This window comes from Protobothrops mucrosquamatus, unplaced genomic scaffold (assembly GCF_001527695.2).
Source record: "Protobothrops mucrosquamatus isolate PMUCROS unplaced genomic scaffold, P.Mucros_1.0 scaffold816, whole genome shotgun sequence".
Classification (NCBI taxonomy): domain Eukaryota; kingdom Metazoa; phylum Chordata; class Lepidosauria; order Squamata; family Viperidae; genus Protobothrops; species Protobothrops mucrosquamatus.
Genome location: NW_015387079.1, coordinates 14,920 through 26,303, shown reverse-complemented (window position 1 = coordinate 26,303; position 11,384 = coordinate 14,920). Strand labels below are relative to the sequence as shown.

At 50.7% G+C, this 11,384-nt stretch overlaps 1 protein-coding gene across 1 annotated transcript in view; it reads right to left on the bottom strand.

The window, feature by feature from the left end:
* The window catches only part of ACE2 (angiotensin I converting enzyme 2), an 81,422-nt gene that overhangs the window by 61,458 nt on the left and 8,580 nt on the right, over nucleotides 1-11,384 (bottom strand). Inside the window, exons 2-3 of the mRNA XM_029284675.1 lie at nucleotides 8,164-8,313; nucleotides 7,762-7,855 (exon numbers count right to left, since the gene is read on the bottom strand). Of these exons, the coding sequence (XP_029140508.1) occupies nucleotides 7,762-7,855; nucleotides 8,164-8,313 (244 nt within the window). The remainder of the gene's footprint in view (nucleotides 1-7,761; nucleotides 7,856-8,163; nucleotides 8,314-11,384) is intronic.

Below are 11,384 nucleotides of genomic sequence, written 5' to 3'. Positions count from 1 at the left end.
ATCTTTCCTCTGCTCACGGGTTGGTGGGATCGCTTCCCCATCCCCCTCTTTTTCCCCTCCTCTGCTCGATCTGCTCCGTGGCCATCGGTCCAGCCACACACCCCCATCAATGACAATCGGCTCCTCGCCCCCTTGTCCATCTCTTCTCCCCCTTTTTCACCACTGCCCGTAATCTCCATGCTGATCCTATCGTCCCCCCCATCCTCTGCTATGCCATACCCTCTGCCCTCTTCCTCCTCTCTCCACTCCTCCTTTGCCCACCAATCGTCCTTTCCTACTCCATGGGGTTGTCTCTCCTCTGCCTTGTATCCTCGCCTACTCTCCGTTCTCTCCTCTCTCACATTCACACATCCCTCGTTCTTGCTGTTTTCGTCCCGTCTCCTTTCGTCTTCTTTCCTTTCCCGGTTTCTGATATTCCTAGCACCCACGTCAGTCCAGATGTTCCCGCCACTCTTGTCTCCCTTGCCCCAAATTTCTCCTCCTCCATTCTTGGACTGGTGCAACTGTCCTTCCAACCCCCTTCCTTTTCTTTCACCCCTCTGGCCTTTGTCATGGCTCTCGGTCCAATTACGCCCGTCCACTGCTTTCCGCCAAATTTCCCCATTGCTATCAAGTGCTCCTACTCTCTTCCTCCCCCCACTTTTACTATTTCTAGTCTCCGTGTCATCCTTGGGCCTCCAGTCGTCTTTCCGCTGCCCTCGTTGGTACCGGCAGTTCGTTTCACGGCAGGGGGTCAGTCCGGTTTTTCCCCCGTCCCTCCGGTATTTCCGGGTCGTTGTTGCTCCTAGCCGGCCCCTCCCCTCGCCCTCAGTCTCTTTCTCCTCCTCTTCCACCTGGGCGCCCCGAAGATTGCCAGTGGGGCAGCCCAGGGCTCTCTTCGGGGGCGTCCTTCCCCTCTGATTCCCTAGGGGTGGGGGGTGGGGGGGATGGCGAGCTCTCCAAGATGTCGGTGGTCGCTCCTCTATCTGCTTGTGTCCTCCTTATTTCTTCTACGGGGGTATGCCGCCCGGCCCCCTGCCATCCGTGCCGGGATTGGGGGTCACCTGCGCTCCACGCCTTCAAGGCCAGATGCGCCGGGCACAGGTCGATGTGCCGGTTGATGGAGTCGCCATTCGAGAGCCAAGCTTCCTTTAGTAAACGGCCCCCTTTTGTGTTGTCGCTGGCTAGGACGCGCACGTTATTAAAATCAAAACAATGTCCAGACTCCGCCATGTGGGCCCACACCTGGGAGCGTTGCTCACCTCTTTTTACCGCCAGCTTGTGTTCGTGGACCCTGGTCTTAACTCTTTTAGAGGTCTCCCCCACGTAGTTGCCGGGGCAGTCTTTACAGTCGATCCTGTAAACTACCGCCGACTTTTCCACGCTGGGGAGTGGGTCCTTGGGCCGCATCACTTTGGAGCGCAACGTTTGGCTCGGTCTATGGGCCACTTTCACCTTGTACGGTGCCAGCAGCCTAGCCGTTGCCTCCGAGACATTGTTGATGTACGGAAGTGTGACTCGGGTCATCCGTGGCGACTGCTCCTCCGTCCCTGGTTGTTCTCGGGGTTTGGGGGGCACACTGTGGCGTCTGATGAATCCTGTGGGGTACCCATTGCGTCTGCATACGCGGAGTAGGTGATGTCTTTCCTCTCTTTTGGCTTTTGCCGTGCTGCAGTGGGAATCAACCCGTCCAAATAATGTTCTTATGCAGCTGGCTTTGTGGGCCACCGGATGGTTGCTGGTAAAGTGTAGTATCCTATCCGTGTGGGTTGGCTTACGGTATACCTCCGTACTCAGGGTCCCGTCTGGCCGGCGACGTACCAGCACGTCCAAAAATGCCAGCGCCCCCTGATTCTCCTCCTCCTCCGTAAACTGGATGTCTGGGTATACCGAGTTGAGTACCTCCACAAAGCCAGCTTTTTGATCCCTTTTTATGACTACAAATGTATCGTCCACGTAGCGGGCCCAGAACTTAGGATGGTATTGGGCCATCGCTACGTGCTCCAGTTGCTGCAGCACGGCCTCCGCTATCACACTTGAAATGGGGGACCCCATGGGCGTGCCTTTGATCTGCTCGAATGTGGTCCCCTGAAGGGTGAAATACGTTTTCAGGCACACTTCGAGCAGTCTCATCAGATCTTCAGTGCGGAGGGGGTCCTGGTCCTGACCCGGTCCTTTCTGATTTAACTGGTCCCTGATCACCGCGATGGCTAAGTCTTGCGGGATGGAGGTGAAGAGTGAGACGACATCAAAGGATACCATCAGTTCGTCTCCCTCTACCCTTAGGGACTTGATCTTGCCCAAGAATTCCCCACACGACAATGTGCGTGTCTTGGCTAATGACGGCATGAAAGGGGGACGCTTGCTTAAGGAGGCTTGGCTCTCGGACAGGGATTCAATCAATCGGCATGTGGATCTCTGTCCAGCGCACTTAGTGCTGAGAGCTTGGAGCACAGGTGGCAACCCCCCATCTGGCTGGAAGTGCTGCAATGGAACACCGGGAGCGCCAGTGGAACCAACAGAGGGCACCGCGAGAGGAACGTTGCTTTCCCCCCAACTGCCCCCAAACATATGGGCACCATGGGGGCCGCGGGCAGTGAGTCCCACAATGGGGAAAGGGGTGCAACCCAGAAGGACGCAGAGACCGACGATGAGGGAGGGCATGGGACCGACGACTGACCTTCCAGGAACTCCCTCCCCCCTCCCCGGGGACACCGGGGTAAGGCGGCGCCTATTAATGAGACAATGACGGAGAAGCGGGGCCTCCGAATATCCTCGGCTGGGGCCAGTGGCATCAGTGCGGGGGGTAGACGTAACGGCCCGGCTGAGACTGAACCACACGGGGATGATAGGACGGAGGCTGATAGAGAGGGGGGACCCCAGGGGGATGGTTACTCGATTGCGCATGAGAGAGGAGAAGAGGATCCCTCTGAGCCGCCCTGCGACCCGACCGCCCCACTCCGTAGTGCCGTTGTGCTTGAGCCAACGGGAAGCACGGGGCAACCCCCTGGGAGCCAGCGATCGAGCTAGGAACGGCAGACAGGAAGGGGGGAGGAAACGATCCAGACAGGATAACATCTATGGAAGAGATGGGTACGGGGATAAGGAGAAGGGGGCTGATGAGGAGAACGAAGGGAAGGAAGAAGCGGGGGCGGGGGACACAATCAGCGAAGAAAGAGGGGGAAGTGCAAAGGCCGGTAGGGAGGAAGAGGGCCCCAGAAGGATAATTACTCGATCGCGCACGAAGGAGGAGAGGAGGAAATCACTGAGCCGCCCCGCAGCAGCGGCCTGACCACCCCGTAATCCCGTCGTGCCCGAACGAAAAACATGGAGCACCCCCCTGGGAGCCAGCGATCGAGCTAGGAACAGCAGACAGGAAAGGGGGAGGAAACGACCCGGACAGGATGGCATTGGCAGGGGGGATGGATACGGGGGTGAGGAGAAGGGGGCCGACGAAGGGAATGAAGGGAAGGAGGAGGCGAAGGGGGAGAATGAGCCTAGCCAGCCCAGGTGGGGCGAGTGGAAGAACGACGGGGGTGGATTGCTGAGAGGCACAGGGGATACGGGAGACGTGATCAGAGAAAAAAGGGGGGGAAGCGCCCGTGAGAATGGCAGCGAAGTGGCTGGGACCAGCTGGACTCCAGGAAAGGGAATAGGCACCCCAAGCCGAGTGGGTTCGATCGGTATAGGGAGTAGGAGGGCAGGACCACACGGGCAGGCGGGGCGGGGGACACGACCGAGGAGAGTAGGAAGGGGAAATGTCCTACCCACCCCGGCCCGCGTGAAAATGAGTTAGGCGAAGGCGACCGTACGGGTGAGTGTTGCAGGATAAGAACAACCAGCGGAGGGAAAACCACCGCTAGAACGCAGCCTGTGCAATCAGGACCAGTAACAAGGTCCAGGGGCCGTGTGCAGGCCACATTCAACCTATAAAAGACTCTCCCATGGACTGGCTTCCTAAGCCCTGATGATGTCAGCAGTGAAGCTGACGAAAGCTTGGCGTATGTGTATTGGTATTAAACTCTTATAGTTTAATGATTTTACCCTGGTGTTCACTTTTATATATATATATATATATATATATATATATATATATAAAAAAAATAACATTAAAAATAGAAGATCGATTCCTGGGTATGAACATATTTTTAAAAGACAACAAAGTGATCACCAGGAAGTATAAAACAATACAGTTTTAATAAATAAAACCAAGCTTTCGATGGCCTAAAACTGCCATCATCGTCAGGGTATAATCAGGATGCTGGGGGAACTTGCTTATAAATACAGTCATGTCTGCGCACGGCTCCTAGATCTTGTGACAGGTCCTGGCCGGCCAATCGTGGCCTCATCTGCAAACTGAGTTAATTCTTCCTTACCTCCTTTACCTACATGTGTGTTGCCGCCCTCCTCCCTCCTTGTGTCTGTATCTCAGGTGGGCGTCCTCTGCTTTCCCAGGCTGGAACATGCCTCCCATCCTTGGGCTGATTCACCCTTTCACGATCCTTGGGGGCCATTCCATCTCCACCCCTTTGATGTTTATCATGACTACCCCCACTTTCCCTTTGGTGAAGTCCAGTCCTAGGGATCCTGCATCCACTCACAACCTCCACTGTGTTCTTTCCTTCCATTTCACTGATACCAGTCCTAGGGATCCTGCATCCACTCACAACCCCCACTGTGTTCTTTCCTTCCATTTCACTGATACCAGTCCTAAGGATCCTGCATCCACTCACAACCTCCACTGTGTTCTTTCCTTCCATTTCACTGATACCAGTCTTAGGGATCCTGCATCTACTCACAACCCCCACTGTGTTCTTTCCTTTCATTTCACTGATACCCGTGCCGTTCCTACTTCCGATGGGGACCTTCCTCCCGTCCCTCCCACCAACACCCAACCCATCACCCAGATCAGTCCGCAGGCTCTGTTGTTCAACCGTGGGGGTGGTGGGCGTTCCCATGGGCACCCGTTCCGATACTACATCCGATCTTATATATATATATATATATATATATATATATATATATATATATATATATATATATATATATATATATATATATATATATATATATATATACATACATACATACATATACATACATACATACATACATACATACACACACACATTCATATATATATGAAAAATGCAATTGAATTCTTCTAGTTTAGCATGAAACATAATGCCAGTAGTGCCATTAAGAAACAGGGACTATAATAAACAAAAATATCCAAACAAACCCATTTTGGAATGTTAGAGAGATGCAGTTAATTTTACTTCCAGGAGGAGAGTCCACATGGCAGAAACCACGGCAGAGTAGGCCAATGGTGGGATTCAGCCAGTTCGTATAGGTTCAGCAGAACAAATACCTAATGTAGCTTCAGTTCAGAGAACTGGTTGTTAAAATGGCACTTGAAAAAAGTGGAGTCCATGTGTATAGCTGCCTCATGCTTGCCCTGCGTCCGCCATGCTCTTCATGGCGCATTGCAGCTGATCCGAGATGGCTGGCCAGGCACAGAAGCGCAGCCGAAAATAGCAGTGTCTATGTGTGTGCCTGCTACATGCTCACCTATAATACCGTGAGGATTGTCGTGCCGATTGCACCAGTTCCACCACTTGCAGCAGGAGGCCGCAAGGCTCTTTGCGCTGATTGAGCACCGAGCCTCGTGGACTCCTGCAGCAAGCGGTGGCATCGCTGCGTTGAGCCTCGTGGCATCCTGTGAGCAGCAGCAGCGGCGTGATCAGTGCAATGAGCCTTGAGGCCTGCAGCCATGAGCAGTGGCATCGGCATGATCAGTGCAATGAGCCTCGTGGTGTCCTGCCATGAGCAGCAGCAGCAGTGTGATCATTGCAATAAGCCTCAAGGCCTGCAGCCATGAGCGGCAGCACTGGCGCAATCAGCGCGATGAGCCTCGTGGCGTCCTGCCATGGGCAACGGCATCAGTGCGATCAGTGCAATGAGCCTCAAGGCCTGCAGCCATTAGTGGTAGCACCAGCATGATCAGCGCACTGAGCCTCGCGGCCTCCTGCAGCAAGTGGCAGCACCAGTGCAATCGGCATGATTAGTTTCGTGGTGTCTTGCCATGAGCAGTGGCAGCAGTGCGATTGGTGCAATGAGCAGCCCCCCAGCATCAAGAAGGGTGGTGAAAACAGCAGAGTCTGTGTGTGTGCCTGCTATGCGTTCACCCATCATCCGTGCTCTCTATGCCTCAGATCAGCTGCAGTGTGCCATGGAGAGCATGGTTGAGTCAGGCAAGGCAAGCGTACACACAGACTCTGCTGTTTTCGGTAGCCCTTCTTACCTCTGGGGCTGCCACTCACCTTTCTCCTCTGCCAACTCTCTCCACACCTCGGATCAGCTGCAGCGTGCCATAGAGAGCATGGCTGACTGCTGCTGTGGCACTTGTGGCTCAGCTTCTTGCTGACTGGCAGAGGCCTCGAGGTGCTCCAGCTCCAAGCCCTCTGGGCAAGGAATGCATGGGCAAGCTGCTGCTGGGCTCCTGGGTTTCCAAAGATCCTGGATTCAGGCTGCTGCAGGGCTGTGGGGTGAATGAAGGCACCTCCTGTTGGGTGCCGATCACACTGGTGCCACCGCTTGCAGCAGACCACATGGTGCATCATGCCAATCATGCTGCTGCCACCACTCAAGGCTCATTGCACCGATCGCATCGCTGCCGCTGCTCATGGCAGGATGCCACGAGGCTCATTGCACCGATTACCCTGGTGCCGTTGCTTGCTGCAGGAAACTCGTGCAAGTCAGGCACACACACAGGCTCCACTGTTTTTGGTGGCCCTTCTTGCCGCTGGGGCTGCTGCTCGCATTCTTCCGCTGCCAACTCCTCATGCACAGGGAGTCTGCATTGCCTGCCTCCCCCCCCCCACCGTCCCTTTGCTAAATTGATCATCCGGCTAGAAATGAGGTTTAGTAGGCCGAGCACACAGGCAGAGGCACCAGGGTAGGTGGATGGTGCAAATTCCCCGTGCATGAGACCAGGGTTTTTTTGCCCATTGCCGGATTTTTGCTGCCATACTGTTTAACTTTCTTTAAAGTTTACTTGATGCAGAACGGGAAGGATCTGCATTCTGCATCAAGTAATCTTTAAAAAAAGTTAAACAGTATGGCAGTGAAAATCTGGCAGCAGGGGGAAAAAAACCTGTTTTTTGAGATGCCAGACTGGAGTGCATTCACGTGCCTCCAATCCCCTTGCTTGCTGCAAAGCCAGATTGGAGTCCTCGGACTGCTCCTTCCAGCCCATTTCGGAGACGGTCCAAAAGCAAAGGGAATGGTTCCCACTCCACCCAATCGCTGCGGGGCTTCATTTCCAAAGATCCCTCTGCACAGGCTACAGACAAACCGAGATCTGGGACTGAAAAAGCAGCAATGGGAGTGAAGGGTTGTTTAAAGGAGGAGGAGGAAGGAGAAAGTGGAAGAAGTCACTACCAAATAGGCGAGGCGCAACAGGTGTCAGGGTGTGGTAGGCCTGGCTGCAGGTGCCCTTTGGCACGGTAAGCAGGGAGCATGGGGCAGCTGTCCCCTCCCCCACCTGCCTCGTGGCAGCACACACACACCCGCTTCCCCCCCTGCAGAGAATGGTTGTTAAATTATTTGAATCCCACCACTGGAGTAGGCTCATCTCTTGGGACATGCCAGATATAATCCTCTGGTAGATGGGACCTCCAGCATGTTTTCTCTGCCAGACCTGATGAGGTAGGCTGATGTAATCAAAGACAGGTGGTCCCTCAGATAACCTGACCCAAGATACTTGTTTATAGATCTTACCTGGTTCTAAGGGCAAACAATTATAATGATCATCTTGCTTGCACACAGTCCCAGTGCTGTACATGGTACTCATTTTACGTAAAACAGTATCCAGCTGTAAATTAAATGAGAACAAGCTTTGTTTGAAAGTAGCATAAAACAGTACTTCTTTAATTCAAAAATCAGCAAGGGAAGCAAAGACAGACACAAGATAATTTGTAGCTTAGTAGAGTGATAGGGTCCATAACCTTCAAGAAGAGCCTTCATCCTGAATTGATTAATTTGGGGTGGTGCTGCTGCTGATATTATTACTACTACTAATATATATGCCTTACTGGAATGAAGGAAGAACAGAAATCATTTGGTACATAACACCTGGGTTGAATGTAGCATAGAGGTAGTCTATGATATTTGGTAACATACTTGGTCTTTTGTAAATGAATCTGTTGGCCCATTCTGGAGCAAACTAATCTGGCGCCTGATGGTTTCATTAGTAATCTGATTCACATCGAACATGCTAGCATTCCTGGAGGCTTCTTCATAAAATTTGGAGAATATGTTGTCTTTTTCATGCTGAAAAAAAAAATTAGAATTTTGAATTTTTCTATCAGGCTCATTCAGAACTGAGGATTCAGATTTTCCCCCCACTTTTCCTGTATCTTTTTAATTACATGCAGTGCATTAAGGATTAAGGATTTGAAACTTGATGCAAATCTGTTTCATGGCCAGGTTTGCAGAGTAGATATCTGCCCTGCCAGTTGTATGTCTAGATTTGCAATTTAAAAACATTCTCATAAATGTGCTGGTACTAAGGGAAGGAATTTGCTTGTTTTTGAAAATGTACAAGGTGTATGGCACTCTTTTTTTCCAATAAAAATCATAATCAGTCTATGCTTCTTCTGTAACACTTCCTATACAACCAACTAAATTCTAGAGAGCATCTAGGAAAACAACACAGAAATGGAAAAGAAATGGAAAGATCTCCAATCGTTTTTCAAAAGTAAGTCTGATTTCTTTTTAAAGGAAAACACTAAGATTAATGAAACTTCTCTCTCCTAGCCACCAGGATGACCCTGATTCTGCTGGTTGTATTCCTGGGACTAAGGCCCTTAGTGCATCAAAGGCCTCATTTCTTCGCTGTAGAAATGGCAATAGTTCTATTTATTTTATATTATTTTAATTGTTTTTAATTTATTTTTATGTTTTATATATCCTGCCCCTAGTCACTTGTTGTGATGGGCAGCTAGATAAAGCATATAAATAAATAAGCAAACAAGCAAGAATGTATAGGTAGAAAATCAGCAGTGATTTCATGTTTGTAAGTCCTTGGGAGCTTAGCCATGATGTTGATGGATTAGAGAATAATATATACAGTGCATTCAGAAAGTATTCAGACCCCTTTCACTTTTGTCAATTTTGTTCTGCTGCAGTCTGATTCTACAGTTGTTGAAATTCATTTTTTTCTCATTAATCTACACTTAGTATCCCATAATAACAAAGTAAAAACAGAATTTTAGAAATGTCTGTAAATTTATTAAAAAGAAAAAACTGAAATATCACATTTGCATAAGTATTCAGACCCTTCAACTCAGTACTCAGTAATTACAGTCTCGAGTCTTTTGGGGTACGATGCAGCAAGCTTTCCACACCTGGATTGGGGGATTTTCTGCCATTCTTCTTTGCCAATCCTCTCAAGTTCAGTCAGGTTGGATGGCAACCATCAGTGGACAGCCATTTTCAGATCCCTCCAGAGATGTTCAATAGAGTTCAAGTCAGGGCTCTGGCTGGGCCACTCTAGGACATTCATAGAGTTGTCCCTAAGCCACTCCTGTGTTGTCTTGGCTGTGTGCTTAGAATCATTGTCATTTTGGACAATTCCTTCAGCCCAGTCTGAGGTCCTGAGCACTGTGGAACAGGTTTTCATTGAGGATATCCCTGTACTTTGCTCCATTCAGCTTGCCCTCAACCCTGACCAGTCTCCCAGTCCCTGCTGCTGAAAAACACTCCCACAGCATGATGCTGCCACCACCATGCTTCATTGTTGGGGTCATATTGGACAGGTGATGAGTGGTGCCTGGTTTCCTCCAGACATAACATTTAGAATTGAGGCCAAATAGTTCAATCTTGGTTTCATCTGACAAGAGAATCTTGTTCCACATAGTCTAAGAGCCTTTCAGGTGCTTTTTTGCAAACTCCAAGCAGGCTTTCATGTGTTTTGCACTGAGGAGAGGCTTCCGTCTAGCCACTCTGTCATAAAGCCCAGATCAGTGGAGGGCTGCAGTGATGGTTGTCCTTCTGGAACTCTGTCCCATCTCCACACAGGATTTCTGGAGCTCAGTCAGAGTGAGCATCGGGTTCTTGGTCATCTCTCTTACTAAGGCCCTTCTCTCCTGATTGCTCAGTTTGAACTGGTGACCAGCTCTTGGAAGAGTCCTGGTTGTGCCAAACTTCTTCCATTTGAGAATTATGGAGACCATTGTGCTCTTAGGAACCTTCAGTGCAGCAGAAATTTTATTGTAGCCTTCCCCAGATCTGTGCCTTGTAATAATCCTGTCTCTGAGCTCTACAGGCAGCTTTTGCTCTGCTACAGTATGTGTTGTGTCCCGAGCCTGCAAGATGCAGGCTCGGGACGTTGCAAGAGTCCCGGGCATTTGCAGAAGCTGCCCGGGACCAGACTGAGCGGCGCCAGCCTTGGGCGCATGCGCAAGGCGGGAAAAGCCCGCCTCATGATTGGTTGAACTTGCCCAGGGATCAGAGGGTATAAATAGAGGCCTGCGTGCCTCTGCTCTGGTTGTTCGTAGAATGGAGCAAACAATAAAGACTTGTTGGAGATGTTTCGTCTCAAGCGCCATTATTCCCAGGACTTAACACTGGCGACGAAGGTGGGATTCAGTCTCAACAGCTAAGAAAAGCTAGAAGACTCACCCAAAGAAGTCCGGGAAAGAAACGGCGTGGAAGTCAGTGTTATCCTGCCAGTACGAAATCGCTGGAGGGTGCGTGCGACCGAAGAAGAAGAAATCTTGATCATCGATCATGGATAAGGTTGGGCAATTAGAGGCTTTCGACGTCTCTCACCCCGAGAGGTGGGAATCTTACGTGGCAAGAGTCGAGACGTATTTTCGCATCAACCAGATTCGAGAGGAAGGCTTAAAGGCTGCCACATTGTTGTGCGTTTGTGGGCAAGATGCCTTTGAGATCGCCGAGAGTTTAATCTCTCCAGACTCGCTGGAAACGGTATCGTACACCGACCTCAAGAAAACCTTAAAGGAACACTTCCAGCCTAAGCAATCAGTCATGGCTTGGAGGCACACATTCCAACAGAGAGATCAGCGAGTTGGAGAATCAGCAAAAGACTACATCGCGGCCTTGAGAAGAGCAGCTAAACCGTGCGACTTCAAGGACTTAGAAGAAAGACTTCGCGATCGTTTGGTATGCGGGCTGAGAAACTCAGAATTGCAGCAGAGACTGTTCGCCAGGGAAGATGTTTCCTTCCAAGATGCTCTGCGAGAGGTTTCGGCTGAAGAAGCTGCCGGCGGGGCGGTCAAGAACATGCGGCCCAAGAGAAACGCTCCTGAGACCGCCACTATTCACAAGGAAGACGTGCGCGAGGAGTCGGACGAAGATCCTGAAGAAGAGGTGGATAA